The sequence below is a fragment of the Hemicordylus capensis genome, chromosome 3 (genome assembly GCF_027244095.1).
Source record: "Hemicordylus capensis ecotype Gifberg chromosome 3, rHemCap1.1.pri, whole genome shotgun sequence".
Classification (NCBI taxonomy): domain Eukaryota; kingdom Metazoa; phylum Chordata; class Lepidosauria; order Squamata; family Cordylidae; genus Hemicordylus; species Hemicordylus capensis.
In genome coordinates this window covers 193775569-193802593 of record NC_069659.1, presented here as the reverse complement: position 1 = coordinate 193802593, position 27025 = coordinate 193775569, and the positions used below count along the sequence as shown (strand labels likewise).

The window sequence follows — 27025 nt, the reverse complement described above, 5'->3', positions numbered from 1 at the left end:
AAGATGCAGGTCTCCCACAGAAGACACCTGCCATTTGGGATGGATGATATTTGTCTGCTCAGCTGTGCCCTCCTGGCCGGCATGCATAGTGGTGGGAACTGGGCTAAGTGAGGTCAAGCCCCCAGCAGTGGCCCCCAGGGATAGAAAGAGGGCGCTCCCCCTCTCCCCCAAACAGTAGGCTCAATCCTTCCGCCATACCTTTCACAGAGAGGGCAGCAGGTGAGACAGAGGTTGCCATTCCCGCAGGGCTCTCCTTAAAGAGCCCTGGTGGTTGGGGTGAGGGGGTCTGCGTCAAAGCAGCCAATGCGGGGTTTCAGGGGCATAGCAAGGTTGGAGGCGGCCCAGAGACAAGATTTTAACATGCCCCCCGCCCCCCTCGCTGAAGCTCAGCTCATGAAGTAAAGAAAGTCATTTAATGGTACTAGAGAAAGCCATGATGTTCTGGTAGCTGCAGGTCTTAACACTCACATCAATTTCAGAGGATGAAGACAACTGAAGGGGTGCGCGGCTGGGGGAGTCAGTCATGTGACTTGCCTCTGGGGGGGCAAGGCAGTGGCCCCCAGACAATGGTCTCCCCTTGCCCTATTCTAGTTACACCCCTGCGGGGTGCCCTACCAGTTAATTGTAAAGGGGGTTAAAAGAGGGTGGTCTCCCTGCTTGCCCTGCCCTAAGGACAGGCAGCCCTGCTTGCCTGCTTTTGTGGGTGAACAAGCAGCAGCTGTCCTGGGAACTGGGGTGAAGAGGCAGGCCTTGCTGTGCATGGCACAGATAAGGGTCTCCCCCCCCCCCCGGTCTGTTGCATCGCAGGAACTGTGGCTCCTCAGCAGTAGCTAGTTTGTGGTTGGTGCCTGACTGAAAAGCTGCTGGGGGGGGGGAGGATTCAGTGCCCCTCTCAGCCGGCACAGATCCCCCCCCCACCCTATCTCCTGCTCTCCTAGGAAGCTGCCTTCTATGGAGTCAGACCCTTGGTCCATCTAGCTCAGTATTGTCTACATGGACTGGCAGCGGCTCTCCAGGGCTTCAGGCTGGAGTTGTTCCCAGCCCTACCTGGAGATCTCGGGGAGTGAGCCTGGACCTCCTGCTGGGAATCAGCTGCTCTTCCTCCGAGCTGCTGCTGCTGGGCTTCTCTCGCCTGAGTTTTTGCAGGAACCCGGGAGACAGCAAAGGAGGTCTGCCAGAAGGCAAACTGCTACAATTCCCAAGGCTCGTGGCAGGCTGTGATCCAACAGGTGAGGCGTGGTGGGAGCTCCACCTTCCTTAGGGAGCCACCCCACCACATACCCCTAGTCGGACCGACGTTTCAACACCAAAGTCCAAGGTTACTCCCTCAGGATGGATGGATGGGGAATGGGGGCAGCTGCGAGGGAGAAGGCTGGGAGTCTTGGATCGACACAAGAGTCCAGTTCCGCCACTGTGCCCCCCCCCACCCGCCCTCCTGGTCTGACGATGCTGTCTAGAGTGCGGGGGCGGGGAGGCTGGCGACTTTCCAGCCTGTACTTGGAGGAAGGACGGATATAACAACATGCCACAGGCAATCAGTCAAAGCCGGCTGCCCCCTCTCTCCCCCCCCCCCGCTGCTCCGCCGGGCGCCCCCTCCCCTTCCCGGCCTCTATAGAGGGGTGAGTGGAAGGAGCAACCCAAACCCAGGCAGAGCGTCCTGCAAGGCAGCAGCTGGAGCAGCCACAGCCGCCGCCCGCATCCCCGTGTGGTGTCCAACGGCCGCCATGGGCAGCAAAGCGCTCGCCCTCTTCGCCCTCTTGCTGCTGCTTGGGGCCCTTCGGACTGCCGAGGGTAAGTGCTCGAGAGGGCAGGCCGCCTCCCTCCCTCCCTCCCCGCGATCGATCGCAAGAGCAGCCCTCCAGCGCCTCCCCAGGCAAGGCCAGCTCCAGGGTGCCCACCGTCTGGGGCAGCAGCCGACGAGCAGCAGACGGAGCCCGGCCAAAGGGGTGGCGGCGGGGCGAGGGGGAGAGCTGAACCCCGGCCCCCGAACTTGGAGCGCTGCTGGGCAGCCAAGCTCCCGCTTTGGGGCCATCGGGGGCTTGCTGGGAGTGGGGCGCCTTTGCAGCTGTTAGCGGGACTGCTCTCCTCCTTTTGGGTGGGAGCAGAGGTGCACCTAGACCGAACGGCCTTTGGACCCCCCCCCCCCATTAAGCCTCATCATCAGGGGCGGTGGAGGCCCAGGGGTTCCGGGGTAAGAGCATCTAGTCTCGCTGGAGAAGCCGTTCTTGGGCAGGGGCAGCTGTCTCGCTTGGCCCCCTCTTGGGCTTGGATGTCTCGTCTGGCTGCAGCCGCAGACTCCCCGCCCCTCCTTTGGGGCTCCCCAAGAGCAGCTTTCCCAGTTTGCTAGGAACAGGGTGGCCGCTGGAAACGGCTTCGACGTGGACCCGAAAGTCGACAAAAAGGATTTCGGACGATGATCTGCTTGGCTGGGTTAGCCGCCGCTTCCCCCCCGTAGACTCGATTTCCCAGCCTGTGCCAGATGCTCAAGGTCGGGAAAAGAGTCCCGAAGCCACCTTTCAACGAGGCGAGTAGGTCCCCCCCTCCCCCGCATCAAATCCCAAGCAGCTGTGGTGGGCAAAAGTGCGTTTCCGCTCCACAGTCTTGTATCCGAGCCATTTCTGGATGCGATTCTTTGGTTACTCCTTCACACCGCGGCTTTAGCACATTTCGCAAAGAACCTTGGAAAGGACGGGTCTTCTGCTCCCAGGACTACCGCCTTGGCCGCCCCGGCCCTCACAGTCCTTTGCCCGAGGGCGAGGGCAAGACTCCCCAGTCACAGGGGACGCGGCATTTTAGTTCTTTCCCCCAGACTCAGTCCGGATTAGGAAGGCCACGTAGCTAACGACCATCAAGCAGAGACGCTGAAAAGGACGTGGTGCTTTTCCTGCGAGAGAGCGGCACGATCCTGAGTCGCTGTTTCGAGGAAAAAACTTGCATGTTTGCGAGAGCTTTACTCGGCATCAGGTGGGCTGGGCGGCGCGCCGCTCCTCGCCAGCCACTTTCTCGGGCATTTAAGGGGCAAAACGGCGCCACAGGATACAGATTGTCCACGAGGAGATCCCGCGCTCCGTTTTCTCCAGATCAGAGCCACCCCTTTGGCCTGCTTCTTCTGGATCGACAGATCACCACTACGGGGAAACCATCGCTTCTTCCTTGCAAAGGTGCATCCAAGCAGCTTCTCGTCCATGCGCCCAAGCGGAGGGTTCGCTTTCAGATCCGGGCTGCTTTCCTCGACCACGCGCGCAGCTAGCGCGCCATATCCCCGACAGTCCGCTGGCTCGGCTCGGCACCTCTTCTTGATTGGGGTCCCCCTGCAGCACATCAGCCACGCGGCTCACAGGGCTTGAGGCGCAGCCGAGATCGAGCGTTTAATAGGCCAGGATCGCCAGTACAGGTCAGGCGCCTAGATGGGGCCGTCGGCTGTTGGCGCTGGTTTCTTGGAAGCCTTCGGTTAGGCCAGCTAAGGAGACTGGGAAGCTCGCTCGTGTGAATAGCTTCTTCTCTAACGCAAGGAGACGCGTTTTCGGTTCAGACAGTCTAGCAGCCCAGCCCAGGCAATGTTTATTCAGACGTGCGTCCCACTAATTTTCATGGTGAAGTGTGCATAAAATGCTTTCTCTCTCCTTGCTCCAGATTGCAATATGAATTACAATCCAGATTTGGAGGTGCAACCTTTGGGGTGAAATCGGTATCTCATCCTTTAGCACCCACGGGCTTGTCACAAGGAATTTGTCGCTATTTCCTGCTCACTGCTTTCTCCCCACTCCCCTAGCCTCTGCCTTGAGACCACCTTTGCAACTTTGAAAAGCAACAACAGTTTCTTTGCTCTCTTCCCTTTCCTAGAACAGAATGACCGTTCTTGTTTTGCACCCTGAAGAAGGGGTGGTGGTGGTCCTTCTATTGCCGGACAGTGAGTGGAGGTGTTTGGGTCTCCTTGCTTTGCTTTCAGACAAGTCCACCAGACATTTAGGTAGATGTATTTGGAGTGGAGTCGCAAAACTAATTATTTGAGTTGAAACTTAGTTATGGAGGAAGATGTTGGCATTTCTCCATTTCTTACTCTTGAATGCTCCGTATCTCCAATGGCCTACTCTGGGGCCCAACTAGGCATGAGTGGATGTTGCGCTTTAAAACACACACACACACACACACACACACACACACACACCACTACCAACAACAACAACAACAACTTTAATAGCACACAGAGCTGGTGTGTGTGTGGCGTATGTTTTGAATCTGATCTGGACAGTGGTATGGGGAAAGGGGCAATAGCAGCTTTGAGGGTGGGTTTCATTGAAGAAATGGCACAAATGAAAAGGATTACTTTACCTCCCATCAGCACATGGTAGTGAATGGCTCTCTCTCCTGGTTGCTGAAGTGTAAAAATCAAACACACACACCCCAAATGGGGGATATAGTCATGGGTCACCTGCAGTCATGACTACTTTGGGTTGTTGTTTTTTTAATTTAAAAAACAAGGCTGTCAGGATTGCTGCAGGATGCAGGGGTTGGACTAGATGACCTTGAATGTCTTTTCTGACTTTGAAAGTCTGTGGTGCTACAAGAACCCTCCTGCTGGACGTGTCAGATTTTCTATGTGGAGGGATTTTGTTGCTGCTGGAGGAGCATTTCATTAAGTAAGGTCCCCTCCCAGCTTGACAGAGGTTTGTTGTTTCAGTCAGAAATAGATCTTAGCTGGACAGTGTGAGCTCCTTTGGCAGGATCAAGAGCTCCTTTGCTTGAAGCAGCTCCACAGTCTGCCATGAGATGTTATAGAGCGGGCTTTTGAGGGCTTCCCAGATTGCACAAGGGCTAGAGCGTTTAGGGAAACCAAAGGAACAGGTCCACCCTGAGGTCCTTGGCAGTTCTGTCCCTGTGCCATCACTTTTGAACCCAACCCATGGCTTCTCTCAGCATCACATGTTCAGGGTCTTGATGGCTTCAAACTGTTTGAAATTATGGTCAGAGCAACAGCAGTCTGAATCACACTTAACTGTGAAACCTGATGCCCCTAAACTGCCACATGATTACTCTGGAGTTGCAAAAGTGCAGCATAGCACAGCCCTGAGTTCTCAAAAAAGTCTCCGCTTTTCTCTCTCTCCCATACCCAATATCAGTTTGTAGAGGGGGGTTGTTTGGATTTGCAAAGCTGAGGGCTTCCTTTCTTCTCCCGTCTCTCTGCCTTTTCATTTGGCCTGAGGTGAAATCATTTGGCAGGAATAACATTGAGGAGGCCAAGTACCCCTCCGTTCCAGCCTTTATCTTGCCTAATTGCCACCAGCCCCTGGACAATTGGCCGGCTCCTTTCAGAAACAAAACACTTCTCCATTTCTTAGGTTCCAGTTTCTCACTCCTTTTTTTTTTTTTTTTGGTCTCCTGAAACCCACAAATATTGGGATTAAAAGGCTGATATAAGAACTGGGGAGGCTGGTGCATCTTGAGAGCCACAGTTTTGCAAAACCACTGAGATGCCTGAAGAAGTAGCCCTTCCCACTATTACTTTTGTAATCCCTACTGCAGGTTAGTATTATCAATACTATTGCCCAGGAATCTGAACTCTTTTCTTTGTGCCACCATCTAGGGAAGCCCATCAGCTTGACTTACCGCTGTCCCTGCAGATATTTTGAGAACAATGTGGGCAAGTCCCACATTAAGCACCTCAAGATCCTGACCATCCCTGGCTGTAATCTCCAGATTATGTAAGTCTGCACACATTTTTTGCATGTGTTTTGTGTCTGTTGAAAACTGTAGCAAGTTCCAGATTTGAAGGAGAGTGCTGGGTAAGGAAAGGTGCCCAAGGCATCATTTAGGATATACTGGTTGTCAAAATATTTTATGAGGATTAGAATCATGTTAATAATTAGTGTACTTAAATTAAAAAAAAAATACAGATTGACATATGTCACTGGGAGAGTTTGCATTAACTATCTTGAAAAAGCAGGAGAGGGAACACTTTCTCTGCTCTGTCACCCAATTTGTCTAGATGAAAAGAGTGATTAATGTTAAAAGGCATATGATTGTTGCTTGTTGGAATGCAATTTAAATAGTGTGGTGGCTGTTCCAATCTATCTGACTATTAGCCAGCCCCGTCCAAATTATACCTTGTTTGCTTGCCCCAGCTCATGTGATAAGTACATGCACATCCCGTGAGTACACATGTCCTTCCCCTCTCCCAAAGTGCCAGGGCATCGTTCCCTAATAGTGTGTGTGTGTGTGTGTGTGTGTGTGTGTGCACACGCTCACGCAGGGGGCTAACCGCTCCTCTATACATGCTGCAAATACTGGTACCACCAAATACGGAAAGATGCCAGAGCACATCAGGAGGGGAGAAGGATGTGCACGTTCACAACACATAAACACACCCTTATTGTGTATTTGAGTGTCAGCAGACAAAGTATCATCCAAAGGGATTCTATGAAAACAAAACAAATGATAGTGGTATTTATTCCAAAATACATAACTTGGGTTTAAAAAGAGAGAATCAATGAATGTGCCCATCTTTGGACTTGCCTTTAATTTTGGTTTGATACATTTCTCCAAAATAATTTGATGCTGGGCACATTCTACTTATTTTAAGTAAGGGGATATATTTAACCAAAATGTATTGCTTGATATGCATACCATATCTTCTGTTTTCAAAATAAAGATCTATTTAAACAAACAAACAAACAAACAAAGATTCTATTTTCAAAATAAATAAACCTGAGAAATATTTTGGCACAAGGTGGCTCTTTATTCATTTCCCAGTTGCAACAAAGATGGGTTTTAGGTTTAGAAAGTTGTCTGTGTAGCTGATGCAGCTTCTTTATCAGCAGAGGGGACATTAAGAAAATGCAAGAATGCCATGCTGGGTGGGATGGGGTGAGCACAGGCAGAGGGAGAAGGATTTGGGATAATTCCAGCATGGTCATTCGATATTGTTCTCTTAATTAAAGTGGGATCTGGTTTCTCTGCCCTCTGTGACTCCTATATGCACTTTGTCGGTAGCAATGGCCATCCTTTTTTCATTTGCTTCTGATGAATGGTAAAGTAACACAATATGCTTTAGATTCATGTGAGCAGTGCCAGCTGTCCCCTCAGGACACATTGCACATGGATGTGCAGAATGTGTGGATCATGGATGTCAGCTGCTGTCACAGGAATGGCTGCTGATATAGGCATGATGCCTTGATTTACACATTGTTTGTGTATTAGGTCAGTTTAAAATATACTTGAGGGCAGCCACTTGGCAGGCAGAACTAAAGTCATCCCTCACCAACCGCTAGGGTTCTCTTCTGGCAAAACCTCGCCTTGGCAAATTCGTAGTTGGCGAGGCATTAAAGTCTGTGGGAAACAGGGACTTAGGGGAACCATGGCCTAAAAATAAAGGCGGGGGGGGAACCATGGCCTAAAAATAAAGGGGAAAAATAAAATCATAAATCACAAAAAATCCTGTAATATCGCCAAGAGTCACCAAGAAGAATGAGCAGATCGAACCTCTGGAAATTTTTTGAACTCCCCCAAAACACTCCAAGGCATTTTAAATTGGCAAGGGTCACCAAGAGGAATGAAGAGATCAAACCTCTGAACCCCCCCCCCCAATCGCTGAAACTTTCCCAAATCACTAATAAAAAACCTCACCAACTGCGGAGACTTGGGTTGCGGTTGGCAAGACCTGTCACAATTTCCTATTCGCATATACTCAAAGCTGTGGTTGGTAAAACCGTGGCTGGCAAGGGATGACGGTATGTTTTATCTGGGCAAGCTTGTATTTCACATTTACCACATGAATGTGAACGCAGAGAAAATCAGCAGGCAGGATGAGGCAGCACTTAGCCTTTTCCATAGCCACTGATTCTCCCCTGCCAATGCCCCCCACTACCTGTGCATTAGTGTTATGAGGCAAATGTGATACAGAGATTTCCTAGGATAACATGTACACATTGTCATGCAACATGCATGCAGTTGCACAAGTGCGCTCTTGCACACATGCAAACATTGTGCAAAAGCAGCTGTTCAATAGTATGGCCATTGGAAATAATGCTGTACTAATAATGGCACATCTGCCTTTGCAAAATTTTTGCATATGTGCAAGAGTACACTTATGCAACGGTGTGCACGGTGTGTTTCAAGGTACGTGGAAGTCTGCGCAGTATGTCTGTTGCTGCTCCCAGAATGATGTATACACAGTGTTGGAAACAACCTTAAAGCCTAAAAAAAAATAATGGCATAGAAAAGTCTGGGAACTATGTGTGTATGTATGTATTGTTAAATTTGTATACCACCTTTCATTGAAACAATCCCAAGGCAGTTCACACAGAAAAATTAAAACAAGATCAATTTAGTTTAAATTAATCAGGCTGTTTAAATTAATTGCATATCAAGACTCCCCTGTATGATCCCCATGACTTCTATATGACCGAACAGCTGTTGCTCAAGACGTGTGCAAGTTGCACTTTCCATTTCCAGTGCTAATTACAAGTATTTGAACTTATTAAAAGAAGTTCTGCATTTTTCTTCCCATCCCCACTTATTATAGTAATATTTTTATTACATGTTAACAGGTTTATGTTTCATGCTATGTTTTTGGCATTATTATATTTAATTGTTTTACATAAAATAATTAAAATTAGATTTAAACAGAGATGGAAAAGTAGTACAATAGAATAAATATGATTGCCACCTTGATTTTAACTATTTTGCATAAAAATAAGCCCTGAATTTCTATAGAACACTTCTGCATAGTATATTATGATTATGGTATACCTTACCTAGGTACCTAAAATGGGATGCAACTATTTCCCAGTAGTCTTAAAGGTTCTTTTGATTAAGTCATGTTGGGGAATGCACCCTCAGAACCCTCGTTTGTGGGATGGGTGTTCTGTTCTGTGCTTTTGATCCCAATTCATGGTTCAGATGTGCAGATGTGACATCTCTCTATCCCTTCTGGTCCACACAGCAGGCTCTGTGTATCGGGGTGGGGTTGGGAGGCCATACATTGGTAGAGCTTATGCTTTGTATGCAGAAGGCCCCAGGTGTTTAAAAAAACAAAACTTGGGTAGTAAGGCTGGGAAAGATCTTTCTCTGCCCGAATCCCTGGACAGCCATTGCTAGTCAGAGTAATCGGTAATGCGGTAGATGAACCAGTGGATGATTGTGAGTCAGTTTAGGGCAGCTTCATATGTACCACAATGTGCTTTATTTGAGGCTGCTTTTAAATGGTCAGCTGCATCCGTTTCCTGAGATAAACTACCTCAGAACAGTGGTACATCTGCTGGTCACCTCCAGACTTGACTCCTGCAATGTGCTCTGTGTAGGACTGCCTTTGTATGTAGTCTGGATACTGCAGTTGGTACAGAATGTGGCAGCCAGGTTGGTCTCTGGGTTATCTCAGAGAGACTATATTATTTATGTATGTATTTATCATATTTTTATACTGCCTGATATGTGTATCCCTCGGCGATATATTATTCCTAAAAGAGCTACACTGGCTATCAGTACATTTCCGGGCAAAATACAAGGTGCTGGTTATAACCTATAAAATCCTAAACAGCTTTTGCTCTGGGTACTTAAGAGAATGTCTTCTTCTCTATGAGTCCCACCGCCCATTGAGATAATCTAGAGGTTCGTCTGCAGTTGCCTTGGTTTGTCTGGTGGCTACTCAGGGATGGGCCTTCTCCATTGCTGCTCCGAGGCTTTAGAATGCTCTCCTTGCTGAAGTAAGAGCCTCCCCATCTTTGATAACTTTTAAGAAGGCAATTAAGACACATTTGTTCACCCAGCCTTTTAATTAGACTTGCAATTTTTAACATTGTGTTAAATTTTAAATTATTTTAATGTTTTAATTTTGTTTTAATTTGTTCTGTTTTATTGTAAACCACCCAGAGACACAAGTTTTGGACGACATATAAATATGTTAAATAAATAATAAAAGTAAATAAAGACAGTTTAGAAACTGCAGTTGGTTCAAAATGGAACTGTGGATGTGTTGGCGGGGCACAACAGATTGTACATATCACACCAGTCCTGCACAGTTGCACTGGTTACCAGTTTGTTTCCAGGTTCACTTCAAAGTGCTGCTCTTAACCTAGTTTAAAGACCTAATTGGGCTGGGACTATTATCTTAAAGATCACATTTGCCTATTTTTTACCTATCAGAGCCCAGAGATTGGCCTCACAGGCCCTGCTCTGCAGTTAGCCCAGGTATGCTTGGCGTGTACCAGGGACAGGACCTTCTTGGTTGGTAGGGCCACAGTTGTGGAGCTTGTTCCCCGAGGACAGCTCCCCAAGGCTGTCTGTCAAGCCCCCTCTCTACCTGCCTACCTTCGTAGTTTGCAAGGCCCTTGATGAAGGTTAGTCTTCTCTGGCTTAATGTCTTTGTGGCAGTGTTGTGCTCTGCTGTTTGTAGCATGATTGTGTTGTTGCTGTTCATCTGAATTTGATTTTTAGATTTTGGTGACTGCCTTGAGAAGATTGTACCTCAAAAAGAGAGGGATATGAATTGGTAAAACAAATCATAAATACTTGTTTGATGAGATGCATTGGTGGGAAGAAAGTGTGTATGAAAAATGGTATTAGGACTGTAAAAGGCTGCTATGTAGAAAGGTACCATGAGAGAGACTCAAATCTCTTAAAGTTTTTTTAAAAAAACATTTTGCTTAAGGATCTGGCTCATGTTTGAAGTCAATGGAAATGCAGTTTCTGGGATGCTACAAGCAGAGAACAGGGGAATCAACTTATGCCTCAGGCATTGGGGTGGTAGGGTAGAGAAGAGATTTTTACAGCACTTCCCAGGTGTATTGGCTATCTAATTTCCTGAACTGTGGCTGAGCTGGATCAGTTCTGCATTAGTGAGCAAGTAATATGGCTCAGCCATGATCACAGAGATTAAAAAACCAATAGACTCAAGGATATTTATACCCAAGAGCACCAACCAATTCCCACATCATCTATACTTGCGAGCAGTAGGGGCTTGTCCTAATGAGCCAGGGAAGTGCCAAACAAGGTGCAGCTACCTCTGGTTCCCAGCAGCCACTGTTGCTTCTCTTCCCCCCACCCCGTCCCCCTCTATCCTGGTGTGAGTGAGAGCCGTGCTGCAAGCAGGCTGACCATTCATCAGGTAAAGCTGCACAGTTCTAGCAAATATAGAGTTATTTTCCAAGTTTTACATATACATATACATGGAGCTTCTGTATGAACAGGTATTCCCACTAATTGCAGGAGCAGCGGCAACTCTGTACCACATTACATTGTCCATTAGAGTGTAGGAAGAACCCTTCCTGGGCAGGGGAGTACCCTGGGTGAATTAGAGCCATTGCACCCACAAAGAATTCCTAGAGTAGGACATCTGTGTTTAAGAATATGATTGTTTATATAGTGCGGAAGCGTAGCATCAAATCGTGCCAAAATGTTTCACTTTGACCTACCAGTGCCATATTTCAGGTAGATGTTATATGCATATGGAAGTTTGCAAATCCACCGGGAGACATGCTCACAGTGACCTGTAGGGGGTGTTTTCCAAAATGGCCCCACAAAATAGATTTACATATACAAGACTGTACCAAATCTTCTACCAAAGAAAACCACATGGCTCTGTGGGCGCCAGGAGTCGAAATCGACTTGACGGCACACTTTACCTTTACAAAACCTTTACCACTTGTATGGCAAGGAAGTTCAGATGGGCACTTTAGCTTGCAATTTCCATGCTTTTAGTGTATGAGTAAAAAAATTGCATCTCACATCTGTATTTAAGAACATGATTGTTTACATAGCTCAACATCAAATAGTGCCAAAACATTTCACTACCAGCAGCATATTTCAGGTATTGCTGTACAGTGTATCCTTTAGGCAATATGACTTTTTGGGTCTTTTGGGCACATAAATGGCATTAAAAAATCTTCTGTGCTAAGCAAAATTTGGAAGAAAAAAACATTTGGGGATTATTGGTGGTTATTGGGGAGATTAAAGAGAGAGACATTTATAGCATTTATAAGCATTTAAGCTCTACAGCCTACTGGGGGACTTTCACAATGCCATTGTGGGGCCATTTTGGAAAGCACCCCCATTGTGTGTATTAGAGAGCGTGTCTCCTGGTGGATTCGCAAAAGAGCAGGAGCCAAAAAAGAAGGAATAGTACGTTGGTGCAGAAAAAATATGTGTTTGGTGCAGAATCCCAATAGGTAAAGCAATAGGCAAGAGGTGATTTGGGGGTAGGTGGGCGCTGGCAGTGTTATTTAGAACATAAGAACATATCTAGTCCAGTATCCTGTTTCACACAGTGGCCCACCAGATGTCTCTGGGAAGCCCACAGGCATGAGCTGAGGGCATGCCCTCTCTCCTACTGTTACTCCCCTGCAATTGGTATTTAGAGGCACTTTGCCTCTGAGGCTGGGGGTGGCCTATAGCCCTCAGACTAGTAGCCATTTCTTATTTCTTTTCTTCTGATGAAGATCATATGGCTCAAAATGCATTGGGAGTCTTCAATAAACACATATTTTACTGCATCAACCTACCATTCCTTCTTCTTCTTCTTCTTTTTGTCCTGGTGGATTTTGAAACGTCCATATGCATACTGTCTACCTGAAATATGTTGCTTGCTGGTAGCCAGAAGTGAAATATTTTTGTGATAAATTCCTGCATGAACAGTAGCATCAGACATTGTTATACCATACAGAGTTTTCAAGTTAGTGAGTATCTTTGTAATCCACTCCTGTTGCTTGCAGAGAGAGGTGAGTTTCTCAGCATTCTGAGGCCATTTAGTAGATGCAGAACTGTGAAACAGCAACAGGGTAATGGAATAGTTTCCTTGAAAGTAGGTAACATTTTATTTTACACAACTTCCCATTTAGAAAAAAACCTCCAAATTAGTTTTAGACATATTATGAGAACATTCACATGATGTGACACACATTGTAATGCTCATCAGCAATGTGAAATGTGATGTATATGAATGCATGAAAAGCAACTGCAGCATCTATCTTGCTTTTAAAAGCCAAAGTCACCCTGAGTCTATGGGGAAGGGAATTTGGCTTGTGTGTGCTTTTCCAGCGATGTATTGTGTATGCATTTTTGCTCAAATGGAATGCTTTGCATGAAAATGCAACACTTTTTTGTTATAAGCAAAAAACAAACAATAATTCGCTTATAACCAGTCCGGTGGTGGCATTTTGTACACCACAGAAGATGGTGTCAGGTGAATCTTAACAAGCAGGAACTGAGTTGACATGTAAATCCACACATGTTTGCAACTTGGCAAAATGAAACCACCCAGAAACATTTGTCAGAGTACTGAATGGGTTAGATTTCTAACTATCTTGGCTAACAACTGTATGAGCACAATATATGACAGAGACTCTGCCTCATCATGGCATCATGTGGAAAAAAGGTAATTGGATCACTTCGGCATTCTGGAAAGATTCAATGTGGCATTTGCTATCATTGTACCTGGAATATCAGTGAGGGTTTGTTGGTGGCTTGTAAAAAGGTTTAATAATTGCTGAAGAAAATTTGCAGCTCCCATTGATGTGATCATGTGTCTTGCCATAGGAGTTGAGTTGAGCAGAATACAGTGGTGGCTGCTCCCTATTCAGGATTTTTATTCTTTCTTTCTTTCTTTCTTTCTTTCTTTCTTTCTTTCTTTCTTTCTTTCTTTTAGTGCAAGACTGAAGAACAGCAACAAACAGATCTGCATTGATCCCAAGTTAAAGTGGATTCATGAGTATCTGGAGAAATATCTACACAAGTAAGCCTAGAGACAAAAGGACTTACAACTAAATCATCCTGGGTAAAGCATTGATGGCTGGCTAGCCAGATGGATTGAGTGTTCAGTGAAAACAGGCCTTGCTCTCACTTGGGGTCTTTGGGGTTCTCTTCCTCTTTCACAATCAGTCAGCAGCTTGGAACCCTTCCTATATGTTTTCAAAGAGAGATTTGGCAGTTTCTGAGACTAGAGAGATTCTTGCCAACTGGGCCCTGACAAAAATGAGTTTTTCAGTTATCTTTACAGCAGGTTTTTTAATTATTTAACTTCACATTTACTTTGTACACACAGAAGACCCAGCCTTCATTATTCAAATACTGAAGGTCAGTTGCACATCTGATAAGTACTGATATGAAACTGTGCCATATGTTGCAGAGAGGTGTAGTCATTATGCCTGTATGGGTGTTTAGGAACACTGTGCACCCGGCAAAATATCTGTCCCTGTTTCTGCAGATCAGTCTTGCAGGCAGAGGGAAGTCAGGGAGCTAGAGACAGGCTTCCTCAATGCTTAGCAAATACGCCAATGGAGGCAAAACTGGAGGAAGTGCTTGGGGCAGCAGTCAGCCCAAATTAGACAGAGTCCTGTTTAGCTCTTTTCTTAGTTATGACATCATGGCTTCTCATTAAATCATACCCATAAGCCCATAGAACCTTTCTTGAGACTTCTTCCTAGTTTTGCATTTTTTGTTTCCTTTCCCTGGGGTTGAGTCTATATATTGCAGGGAATGCAAGCCTGGAAATTGAATCCTTGAATCCCTGTGGAAAGATGGAGCGGAGGTGTTGGAATCAGATGGTGCACTGCAAAGGGACAAATGTGGCATGTCATATATGGGCTAGGAATAGGAATAGAGCTGGGGATGTTCTTGCATTGTACAGAGGTTGCAGGGAGGGAGGCTGTGATCCAACAGGTGCTGCATCTTTCAGCCCTCAACTAAGAGTACAGCCAAAGTGCTATTCAAGCTTTCTTGGACTCTTTGTGCACAGTCTTTTCTTAAGCTGCCCCAGGACCAAACATGGAAGCTTTCATTGAGCTCACTGCATTTCTGATCTTTGCTGTGCCAGTGATTAGTAGAGTTTTCATTTAAAGGACTTGCTCCAGATTTTCCTTTGAGCAGCCCAAGAACTGCCAAACAGCACAGTAAACATAGCCAAACATCATCTGGCACAGATGAATGTTGCCTGTTGGAAATGTTAGGTAGTACAACCCACCAGGATTCTCTGCAGAAACCCCATTTCAAAAGGGACATCCCTGCTGAATTGTGTCTTTGAGCTTTGTTTTCTGCACTCCTGTGAGCCATGTTGCCTATTTGCATAGCACCAGGCTTCTAACAAATCTCAAATAAATCTCTTTCAGAATACACTTGCTATCAACTGAGTTATGCCTGTGAATTGCAGTCTTGCCCATAAATGACTAACTGTGTGTAAAACAAGTATCTACAGCTATATTAATATAGCTTATCAATAGCATCAATTTTTACCTGTACTAAAGTTGTATTGCATATTATTATACATATTCTAGTGATAAAAATGGCAATTTTTTTCATATTACAAAAGCCCAATTGTATGCGGAGATTTATTTTTTCTGAAATAAAATAAATACCTTTTTTAGATGGGCTGTTGTAAATCATTTAAATTCCCTAATGTGTACCTCTGTCTCTCTCTGTGTGTGTGTCTGTGTGTCTGTTTATTTTACTCCCTCCCTCCTAATATCTCTCTAGGCGAGAGAGAGTGTCAGGGATGCATTGCTGGAAGTTCAGGGTTTGGCTTCATTGTGAAGTGAAAGCTTCCAGCTGGGAAATAAGCTTGTTGCTGCCTAATTAACCCTGCTTGCCTTTCTCTGACCACTCTTTCACACAGTGTGCAAGGAAATGATGGCTAAAAGGCACCAGTGGTGATGATTCTGCAAAACAGAGCCATGCAAAGATGGCATAGCCTTCTCTCCATTTTGTCTCTCCCCCCACCCCCCCAGTACTTCATAACCTAGGGCAGTGGTTCCCAACCTTTTGAAAACAAAACAAAACAAGCGTACCCTTTTGCCACAATCCTTCAGCTCAGGTATCCCACAGAGATTTTTAGTGTGGATGTGTGTGTACACACCAATTTAAACATCTCGGTTACAAGACAGACTACTCCAGCCACTGGCTTACCTCCAGATACTCTCATTGAAATTAGTGGGATAAGTAAACACAAATTTAAAAGTGTTACAGTTAAAAAGGTTTTCTCAGCTACTACAGTCACTGGTTCAATAAGTGGCCTTGTTGAAATTAATGGGACAAGCTTAATTTCAGTGCTAATTTTTTGAAGCCTGTCAGGTTGAGGGATTCTGAGGTTCAGCACACAGCCAGCCAATCAGGAGCAGAGGAAGAGCGTTTTCACCCTCCTCCCTCCCCTTCTGCAGTGGACACATTGTTGAGGAGGTGTTGGCTTCAAGCTGATGATCCTCCGATAGGATACAAATTGTGAGACTGTAAAGTGGGGAAGCAGGGCTCTGAGGACTCCCTGGGAGCCCCTCAAGTACCTCTATGTATATATTTTTGGTATCAAAATGTGCTAGTTATTATTATTATTATTTACTTTTCAGATTTTTATACATTTGTGTTAACATGACGTATAAATTAATGGGACAAGTAAACACAAATGTGAACCCCTGATCTAGGACAAAGTAAAATGAAGTTGTGATAATCAGTAGCTTGGATGGCTTTAAAAGAGGCTTAGACAAATTCACGGAGGACAGGTCTATTAATGGCTACCAGTCTGAGGCTATAGATCACTTTCAGCCTCAGAGGCAAGATGCAGGGGAGTTGCAATACTAGTTGCAGAGGAGTAAAAGTAGGAGAGAGGGCATGCTCTCAGCTCTTGCCTGTGGGTTTCCCAGAGGCATCTGGTGGGTCACTGTGAAATGGGATGCTGGACTAGATAGGCCTTTAAAAAGATCCAGCAGGCTGTTCTTATATTTTAAAGCCGTGCTAATCATGGAGAGCAGGAATTGTTCCACCTGGTATTTCCTGACTTATTAACTCCATCTCTAGGTTCAGACCTGGTAACAACATTGTTTGTCCCAATCATGTTAACACAAACGTATAAAAATCTGAAAAGTTTTTTTAAAAAAATAACTAGCACATTTTGATACCAAAAATATATACATTAATTTAAACCTAATAATGAACTGGGAATCAAATCAACTTTTAAAAAAACACACTTTTATGTTTTTGTGTTAAGCTTTTGTGCTTAAGGAAAATGTCTCTTTTGTTCATGCCATTCATTATAACAACATTCTAAGAAATCACATAGAATGACCCAATGTCCATGCTCAGTTTCATGAAATTCAGAGTAGGTTTTCATTGGAACAACATAGGAAGCTGCCTTATACTGAGTGAGATCATTGGTCCATCTAGCTAAGTGCTTTCTGCACTAACTGGCAGCAGCTTCTCCAAAGTTTCAGGCAGCAGTCCTTGCTAGTTCTACCTGGAGATGCCAGGGATTGAACCTGGGGCTTTCTGCATACAAAACAGAGACTGTTCCACTGAGCTATGGCCCCATAAAAGAGAGCTGGTCTTGTGTTAGCAAGCATGAATTGTCCTCTTTGCTAAGCAGACTCCACCCTGGTTTGCATTTGAATGGGAGACTACATGTGAGCACTGTCAGATATTCCCTTAGGGTATGGGTCACTCTGGGAAGAGCATCTGCCTGCTTGCATGCAGAAGGTTCGAAGTTCCCTCTCTGGCATCTCCAGATAGGGCTGGGAAAGACTTCTGCCAGTAACCCTGGAGAAGCCACTGCCAGTCTGGGAAGACTGTTGGACCAGTGGTCTGACTCAGTATGAGGCAGCTTCCTACGTTCTTAAGTGGCATATATGGATCTCCCATCCAGGCACTGACAACACCAAGACATGCTTAGCTCCAGCAAGTTGGCTGTATCATGTGCCCATAGACCATGCTCTAGGATCACTGATGCCAAGCACATCAGTGCCAAGGATAACAAGGGGTGAGGTCATTTAGGTGCACTGAACTCACTGCGATTGTGTCAGGAATACATTTGTTTCAACTCAAATTTGAACAATGTAGACATGATAGTGGGCTTGCTCTCTGCTTGTTCTAAGGGGCTTGTCGTTTTGTGGCTCAGCAAATTACTCTGCTTTCTTTGTTGAAAGGCATGTTTCTAGAAACCAAATAAGTGACACAAATAGGTATTTATCTGGCTCTTCCCCAGTGCATTGGTGGAGATGCGAAGCAAGGCTGTGCCTTCCACAGCCACCTGTTCAGTGACAGAATTCTCAGCCAGCTAAGGGCAAACATTGCTTCACAGCCCTGTTTGTTTCTCACACTTTTTGAAGGAGGCCCCTTTCTAAACTTACTCTACACCCCAAGTTCTGTACTCAGCTGGTAGCCATTCCTTCAGCAAGCAAACACACAGAATCATCACATGCAGTCCCATTTATGCAGTCTGCAGTGCTGTATATATACATAAGGATTTGTGAATTAGGACATGGATGCTAATTCTACCTAGCATGAATCCTAAAAGGGACTAGAAACTGGGCATTCCCTGCTCCCTCTTAAAACCAACGGGTGGGGATTGGGGGAGGGGGGAGGAGAAGGAGGGGCTGTGGCCAAAAGCTCCCATTGTGCCTCATTTCTCTGTAGCTTCCATGATTAGTACAGCAGTTATGGTGGCTGCTGGGAGAAAAGTGCTTCTGGTTCTGTCTCCTGGAGGATCCTCCTTCTCAATGGAACTTCATCCCCCCCACCAAGTATTTGTATTTCTGTTTTAATTGTTTTTAATGATTTGTGTTTTTTAATTGTAAACCGCCCTGAGCCAGCTCAGAAGGGCGGTATAAAAATTGAATTAACTAACTAACTCACTAACTAAATAAATAATAAATAAAGTGTCTTGTGGGGTGGGCTTTAAAAGGGTTTTAGATAAATTCGTGGCGGACAGGTCTTTCAATTAATCTGAGGGCTATAGGCCACCACCAGCCTCAGAGGCAAGATGCCTCTATATACCAGTTGCAGGGGAGTAACAGTAGGAGAGAAGACATGCCCTCAGCTCTTGCCTGTGGGATTCCCAGAGGCATCTGGTGGGAAAGTTGTTGGACAAGATGGTCCATGAACTTAAATCCAGCAGGGCTTATGTATTCCACAGGTAGGAAGGCCCACAAATTTCCTTCACAATTAGTGAACCATTACTTTATTATGTTTCTTTATCCAATAACACGAAACAGCACAAAACTTAACTCCACAGCAAAAATGTCTTGCTTTTCTCAATATGAACCCATTTACAATGCCAAAGTGAATTCCAGAACAGAGACAAATGTCCCATATGTAAAACTGGCAATGGATAGGTTTCAGATCTATACTCTCCTCCTCTCCCTCTTCCTCTCCTCCCCCTCCAGCAATCTCCTGGGTGTTATGCTTACCCTCTAAAAGGTGGCTCCCTTCATTTCTCTAGTTCCAGGCTCCTAACTAGTGGCCATGATTGCAGTCAGCACTGGGAATGGCCAACTGGGTCTTCACAACTGCTGCTAAAGGTTTCATAAATGGTGGTAGTAAGCACACTTCCTTTTCAACTTTTGTGCCAGAACATGTCTGGATTGGCAGTTTCTTTCTTACAGTTTCTTTCAACTGACACATTCCTTAATGGAATCTCACTTTGTTCTTTTATCAACAGGAGACTCAAGATGTAAGAGGCGAGCATTGTAGCCGTCTACAGGATGCCTCACTGTGGGAGCCACAGAGCAGATATCCCACTATTAGGGAATGATGGGTGCATCTCTGTTACCACGCAGCACAAAAGCGACGCTTCATGCACTTCCAGATGCTTTTATTTGCACAGACGCCTTCCCTTTGCCAGTACTATCTGATGTAGCAAGACCTTCTGATATATTTTGGTTTATAACATAGTACCAGATCCCAGTAGCAGATAGAAACCATTTCTTATATGACAATTCCTTTCTGCTGTGCAGAATCCTGACACTTGCTTCTTCTACCAGGAGTTTCCATGCAGGCTATCTATACTGTGAAAGAAAAGGGTGGGGAAAGGGTCCCATTGACATCTGTTGAGTAGACTTTTTTTTGTGTGTGGCAGAACCCTGCTGGAAGACAAGACATGCTATGAGTTTGCATGGTGAGTGACTGGTGTATTCCATGACTGTGCAGGTAAACAATTGCTGTTGATGGGGGATGCACATTGACAAATGTGCATCTAGGCCCTAAATGCAGCTCTTTCTAGACAGATGCACATGAACAGGCAACATTCTCCATGCTCATGCCTTTGATCTTGGAATATCTTCATTCAGGATCATAGAACTGATTCATGCATTACTTTTGATTGCTTTTTTTTACTAGGAAAATAGTTCATTTTTGTGAATACTGTAATGTGTGTGCTGCAAGCCCATGGAGCTCAGTTGTAGCAACTATCACACCTGTGATTTTGAAAGTTAATGCGGTTGAACTCCTGTGTGCCTTTTTGGCTAACACATGCTCCAAACAGCAGACCACCAGAGAGTTAAGATAGTGGTCAAATGTGCTCTGTGAGTGAGTGCACAAAGAGAGATTGTGCGCCTTTCCTAGAATCAAAGCGTGTAAAGTACTTGATAAGGCACAGAATGCCTTGTAGTGCGCATTGCTCAGTGTTCCCAAGAGGCAAAATCATGTATTTCTGACTACCAACTGCAAACTTCGTATGATATTAGGACATGTGTGATTTAATAATAATTTTAAAAGTCATGGGAGACGGGCTTTGTAGGTCTTTACATGAACCCCTGTGGTCTCCTCCTTTAATCGTGGTGCCTGAGCTGAAGGCCACATGTGAGTTGTCATAAAATACCATTGTTTGGGCTCAAATTAAAGGTCTCAAAGAGTACAACACATTCTGGAGGCCATAAAGGGGGGCAGAGAAAATGTGCAAAATATATAAGACATCATATTTGTCCTCACATGATTTATGTGATAAGAAAACCACATTGGCTGTTGAAGGGTTGAATTGGTACACACATACACATTAAAATTTGGTATGGTGACCTATTACAAACCATTATTACAACATTATAAGCAAACAATACAGTGGAACAGTGTGATGAAAATTGTGATTTTTTAAATCACAATGCGATAAAAATAACCATGGAAAAGATTAGCACAATTCAATCTAGTGTCTGAGTAGATGCATTAGTAAAAGGCAGTGGTGTTGGGCAAGAGAAATTCCACTGCTGTGCTTTTTGACTAAATTTCCACGTCTAAAGATGTTAGATGTCCATAAAATTAGTTAACCAAATAAAGAGTAGATACAATACTAGTCAAACCTGACAGTTTAAAGGTTGTGTTTCAGCTTTTTCAGGAAACAGTCTCTAGGAAAATTCAGTGAAGGACACCGAATGTTGTTTAACTATTGTATTCAAACCAACTCAACACTTAAATTGAAAATTATTTTTATTGCGACACTTGTAAATATTTTAAGACATGACAACTTAATAGCATATTTGTTCAAATTTTAAGAAACAAATGAAGGCACTGAAAACTGTTAATGTGAGTTTTATCATGCCAAAGAGCTATATTTAATATAACAATAAATGAATAATAGTATGTGCATGCATGCTTCCTAAGGATATGATCTATAAAGCTTTCTGTCTGATATGTGTCCTCCAAATCATGCGCCATGGGTAAAGAAAGGGGCAAGGGCCTGCATAACTGGTCTCCCATTAGTCTTCTCTTTTAACTACAACATGGGTCCTACTGTTATGTGAAGTTTGCAGTTGGTAGCAAGAAATGCATGATTTTCACAGTTGCACACTTCACAAGCATCCTTTATATTGCTGGCAAAGGGCTATTTGGGCACTGATGCATACACAGCCAAGTGTGTCAAAGAAGGTGTTATTGGCTTATAGCACTAGCTTGTGTTAATGATGATGCAATCATCCAGATGTTCCACTGGGATCACATATTGCCACTGGCTGATATCCTGAGTAATGAAACACTGGTGCAATGGGAGAAGCACGAGTGCTTCTGAAAAGTTCAATAACTCAGCAGTGAGAGCAGATTTTAGTTACCTCCCATTCCCAGGAAGTGCTCTGTGCCACCTGAAAATATGTCGCTGAGGGTTGCTCAGGGACATATTTTCAGATGACACAAAGGGCTTCTGGGGAAATGGGAGAAACATCCCCCCCCACCGCCACACACACACACACATACATACACACACACACACGCAATAGTTTTGTACCTGGAACTCTTCAGCTACAAACTGGAACTCTTCAGAAGCACTGGTGTTTTATTAGTCAGGCTGCCAGCAAGTGAACCTGTATTTAGCCAAGTGTGAAAATGTCTTGTGCTTGTTTTTGAGCCCTGTTCAACATGGGCTCATCAGCAATCTCTGCTTGTTTGAAAGTCAACTTCATTGCAAGCAAACTTCTGCATCATAATCAAAGTTCTCTCAATTTCTGATATGCAAACATGTCAGAAATGAGTCTTAAATCTTCCTTTTTTTGCTGAAAGTAAAATGCCAAAGAGTAAATCTAATTAGACCTGGAGTAGGCTGTCTTATTCATCACACTGTTCAATCAATCAATTTTCTAATATGTTTGTCTACCTGCACACTGAGTATGCCAAAGCAGGACAGGTTTGTCCTGGACCGACATTAGTCTGTTACCTTTGGAGAGCAATAAGGGTTACTGCCTAGTGGGACTTCGAGTTTGGTCCTCTTGGGCTTTTGCACTTTCTCCTGGGTGCCATTGGGTGGTGATTGCATTCCCTCCATAACAGTTTATGGGGATGGGACCCCTGAGCTTACTGGAGTAGATCCAGGCTTCTATAATCTGGAGAGCAGAAGCACAATGTGTCTATGTGAAACACTGAGCTTGTGAGCTGGGACAAAGGTAGATGCCAGAATCGGAAGCCTGTCTGCTTATCAGAATCTGCACTGACCAGGCTTTGCTGGCTTTTCTATGGTACCCAACCAAAGGATTCCAACTATTGGGATACAGGAGGGAATAGCATCTTCATCATTCTCCCACCCCACTTACTCCTGCTTCTATCTGATTGGAGCTTTTCTCTCTGCAAGATTAGTTTAAATAATCTTGTCTAGAACACATGCACTAAGTCCCATGGTAGTTTCCTTGATCTGAGCAAGGGGCCCATTTTAGTGCCTTCCCCCCACTATGGACTGAACTGTTCAGGGGACTGAACCTTTGACCCAAGAAACGCAGTTGTTCACTTTACTCTATAAGGGACCAAGAAGTATAGATATGTCACTGTACTCCATGAGGCAATGCATCTTGCACAATGCATGGACTAGCTCCTCTTTCAATGGCCTATTGAGACCGTAGCTCTGTGTACGCAGATTTGTATCCTCATGCTTGTCCTATGGCAGTGGTTCCCAATCTGGGAGCCTCCAGATGTTGCCGAACTACAACTCCCATCATCCCCACTACAATTTATGGTAGCTGGGGATGATGGGAGTTGTAGTTCAGCCACACCTGGAGGCTCCCAGATTGGGAACCACTGTCCTAAGACCATTTAAAGATATATATGGCAAACATTGTTTTCTTCAGCTAATTGTTGACCAAAATAAAATTCAGGGAGGAGAGACAGAGTCTAGCTTAACAAAACAAAAATCCACACTGGCCACTTATAATGTGGCAAAAGAAAAGCAGCACTGAAAAAGTTCATTCCCCATAAATGTGAAAAGTTCACAGGCCTTTTTTTAACTGGCCTATAACCGACATTTGACAAACAGCAACCATGTATGGTATTTATGGAACCACCAGCAGGGCAAAGGCAATGTTTCTAAGTAGATTTGCAAATGTAATAGCTTCAGGGTCTGCTTCTGGTCTGAAAGATAAAAAGTGAGCGAGTTATATACCTAGCAATTCATGGGTAACAGGTCCATTTGGAGACGGTGCCCATTACTGGCTGTACTCATTTTCCCTTTTCTTTATAATTTGCTTTTACTAAACGCAAAATTATAAGGATGAAATTAATTCAGCATTCAAAAGACATTTCAAAATCTGCATGAATGGACTCTGAGTCCAGATACTTCAAGCTGATATATTTGAGATTGGATTTATTTGCAAAAATGTAAATACCATGTGAAGGGAGAAATTTGTACTTAATGCTTCCAGTACATCTTTGGCCATTAGAACTGGTATTTGATTGACAAAATCAGTAGATTGTATCCCAAGAAAGTTAGACATGATTAGGACCATTGAGATCAATGATACTAGTGAGTTATAACTCCTGGACCTTAGTCATGACTAATTATCTTTGGATACAACCGTTCCTTTCTGTTCCTCAGTAAAACAGTCAAATGTCATCCATCTTTAGCTATCTAGTACTAAAAAGAAAATAATCAATCACAGTAAATGTGTCAAGTAATGAAAAAAGCCATCTCCCTGTAGAGTCTCTGGTATTTAGTGAATGACCAGAACCTAGAAATATACTGGGTTGACTGCAATGTCTGGCTTGTAATAGAAGCCACAACCCATTAACAAAATAATGCCAGCTGGAGTGTGCAAAAGAATGGCGCCTTAATCAGATTCCAGAGGAGAAGATTTTGCAGCATAGAAAGCAAAGAGTTTTGTGACACCTAAATAAACCAGTTTATACTAAATTAGCTTTTAAAGTGCCACAGGAGGATTTTTGTCCCCTACTTAAATAGCACATTTGAGAAATAGAATTAAACACTGGTACACTGAGCATCCTCTCAGCGGAGCGCTATCAGAGTGCTGCCGATGCCTGCTCAGCGGTGTTCTGACCTTGCGAATCCTGCCTTGTCAGACTGCTTCATCACATACATGAAGGGGAAATTATGTTCAGGTGTAGAAAGCAGGTAGGAGGAGGTAGGACTCATCTAATTTGGGGCTGCATGAGTCCATTTTCTTAAACAACTTTCTTGGCATCTCATTACTCCGTAATGGATTGTCTTTTGACAGTCTTGACATAGCAGACTCTTCCTCAGATTTTTTTTTTTTTTAATGGCTGAAATTCAGATTTTGACACTGACGTCCACAATTTGGTAACTGGATTAACATTATTTGAAATTGCCAATTAATTTTAAATGCTGATGAAATTTCATTTCCACCCTAGATTTTGTTACATTCTACAAGTTTCCTATCTTTGTTTGGCCTGTAGTTATTTGGACATAAATGGTGATGAAGATTCAGAATTATCAGAACAAACACATTGACAAATTAGAGCAGCATTTTTCTAACTCTGTTTCTAGAGAATCCCCAATAAGCCAATCAGGAAGCATCACTGAGAGGATCGGTTAATTGTGGGCAAGCTTTCCTGAAAGTCAGCTTTTCCATGACAGCTGATCTTTCCCTGTAATGCATTGCTTCAGGGGAGCTGTGGGTGTGTTCCAGAGGGCACTTTGAATCCATGAAAGACAATAAGGCGTCAGACAAAAGTCCTTCATGAACTGAGGTGCTATTTACATGTTACACAGCTAATCTGTGGTTTGTTTTTTTAAAAAAGTATTAATTAGAAAAAATAAGTTTTAGGGGAAGTTTAAAGTGGAGAAGTTATAGGTTTTAATGTTTGGAGAGAACAGCCAGTTGCCGCCAAGAGTGTGCTTCTACTACCACCGTCATTTTTGTGCCATGTGAAGCCAGACATGCTGGGCTTAGAATGTTGGTTATCCACCTCAGCCCAACATTTTAGGCCAACATTTTCAGTTAATATTTTAAACCAACATTTGCATTTTAAGACAACATTTGCAGACGATATCTGGCTAAGGTAGGTAACCAACATTCTCTAGCACAACATTTCCCGCTTCATATGTTGCGGAAATGGCTGTGGTAGTGGGAGTGTGTGCCCTTGTCACTGTTTTGTGCGAAGCTGCCCACTGTGTCAGGGCTCTATTATGCTTATCAGTGCACAACATGTAGCTAGCTCCTAAAAAGCACCTTGGAATATGCCCCAGAATCATCTGCAACCTGCTGAGGTTTGTCAGCAGTTATGGGAGGGATTTCTTGGCAGACAAGATAATGTACAAAGTGTTCTCTGAAAGTAGAGAGCTTTGCAAACTACTGAATTAGAGCAACCATTGGGTTGTACCATATCTCTGATTGTATGTAGGACGCCACCATGGGGATCATAAATCTCCACTAATAAGAGGGCTGGAAACAATGCAATCTCACTGACGAGCAGCTTCTTTTCAGGAACAATTTATATGGCCAGATGTTCATCTAGTGACCACATCATATCAAATAACATGGAGGCTGCTCTTGTGTAGCTAGCAGTCTGTCTCTGTGTGTCCATCCACCAAGTAGAATCTCCAGTGGCCACTACACTTCTCAAGTCCTTTTGTGATGAGCAGTGGTGTGGGGAAAACAGGAGGGTTTTGTACAGGTCTATGCATAACTTGCCACACAGAGCAGCCATGAGGACGCTGGATGGAATGTAGCCCTCAGGGAGCAGCATCACTGTGCATACTGAACGGGTTTTCAGTGTGGTTTGAATGGGATTAATACTGACTGTGTATATGAAAGGCATGTACCCATAAAGCTTCCCAAATAATGTGAAAAAGGAGTTTTTGTTTCAAAGGCAGCTTTATAACAGTATTTCTTGCAGTGCATTAAAAAAAAAACATTTACAAATATTTTGAGGACCACTACAATATGTCTTTGCAAAGTATGTAAGCACTTATAATGTACTTAATAAAATCTGTATTCAAATTCCAGTTCCCTTTCCAGCAAGTAGTATACTTCTTTCTCTCTGCTCAGCACAAACACAACACTGAAGTTGGCCCCTTTTCTTATTTCTTGCTGCACAGTCAGTGTATGGTCCATTCTCATTCTCAGGATTCACATGATTCGGTGTGTTCTTTGTGGGGGCTGGGTTAGCCATGCCCCATTCCTGCAACGGGAGAGACTATTCCCAGAGGGATTATAAGCACTAAAGCAGTCCGCTATACAGTTAGATACTAGATGCCTCTTTTGAGATGAATTGAACTGCTCATTACTGCTTCTGGGTATTCCCCAACCATGCTGAGAGGAGACTCAACCTTTCCACTTCATTCAGTTCTCAGAAAGAGACTGGGATGTTATGTTAGCAAACGTTCTAGGATTTGGGACATGGCTACTGCCTCAACCAAAGAAAAAATATAGCTGGGCAACATATGCCTAGAAGGCTGTTAACTTTATAGCTGGTTAGTGCCCTCTTTGATTAGACATCCTTCTCTATGGCCTCTGGGTGACTGTGTATCCCCATCCTTTAGTTTTTGCCTTGAGTCAGCTGAGGAAAGGATACATCACTATCAGTTGTGTTGAAACAGAAGCATCCCTTTGCTAAAAAA

The 27025-nt window shown here is 44.2% G+C and overlaps 1 protein-coding gene across 2 annotated transcripts; it reads left to right on the top strand.

Annotated features, from left to right (window-relative positions):
- The first annotated feature begins 1460 nt into the window (after positions 1-1460).
- Positions 1461-26410, top strand: CXCL12 (C-X-C motif chemokine ligand 12). 2 transcript variants are annotated; one of them, XM_053309763.1, is made up of 4 exons: positions 1461-1791; positions 5585-5702; positions 13637-13723; positions 19406-26410. In XM_053309763.1, the coding sequence occupies exons 1-4, from the start codon at positions 1725-1727 to the stop codon at positions 19419-19421; spliced, it is 288 nt and encodes a 95-aa protein (XP_053165738.1). In that variant the 5' UTR covers positions 1461-1724; the 3' UTR covers positions 19422-26410. The 2 variants fall into 2 exon arrangements, with proteins under 2 accessions (XP_053165738.1, XP_053165737.1); XM_053309762.1 differs by lacking the exons at positions 1461-1791; positions 19406-26410 and adding an exon at positions 2686-3161 and having other exon boundaries at positions 13637-15349.
- Positions 26411-27025: the final 615 nt, after the last annotated feature.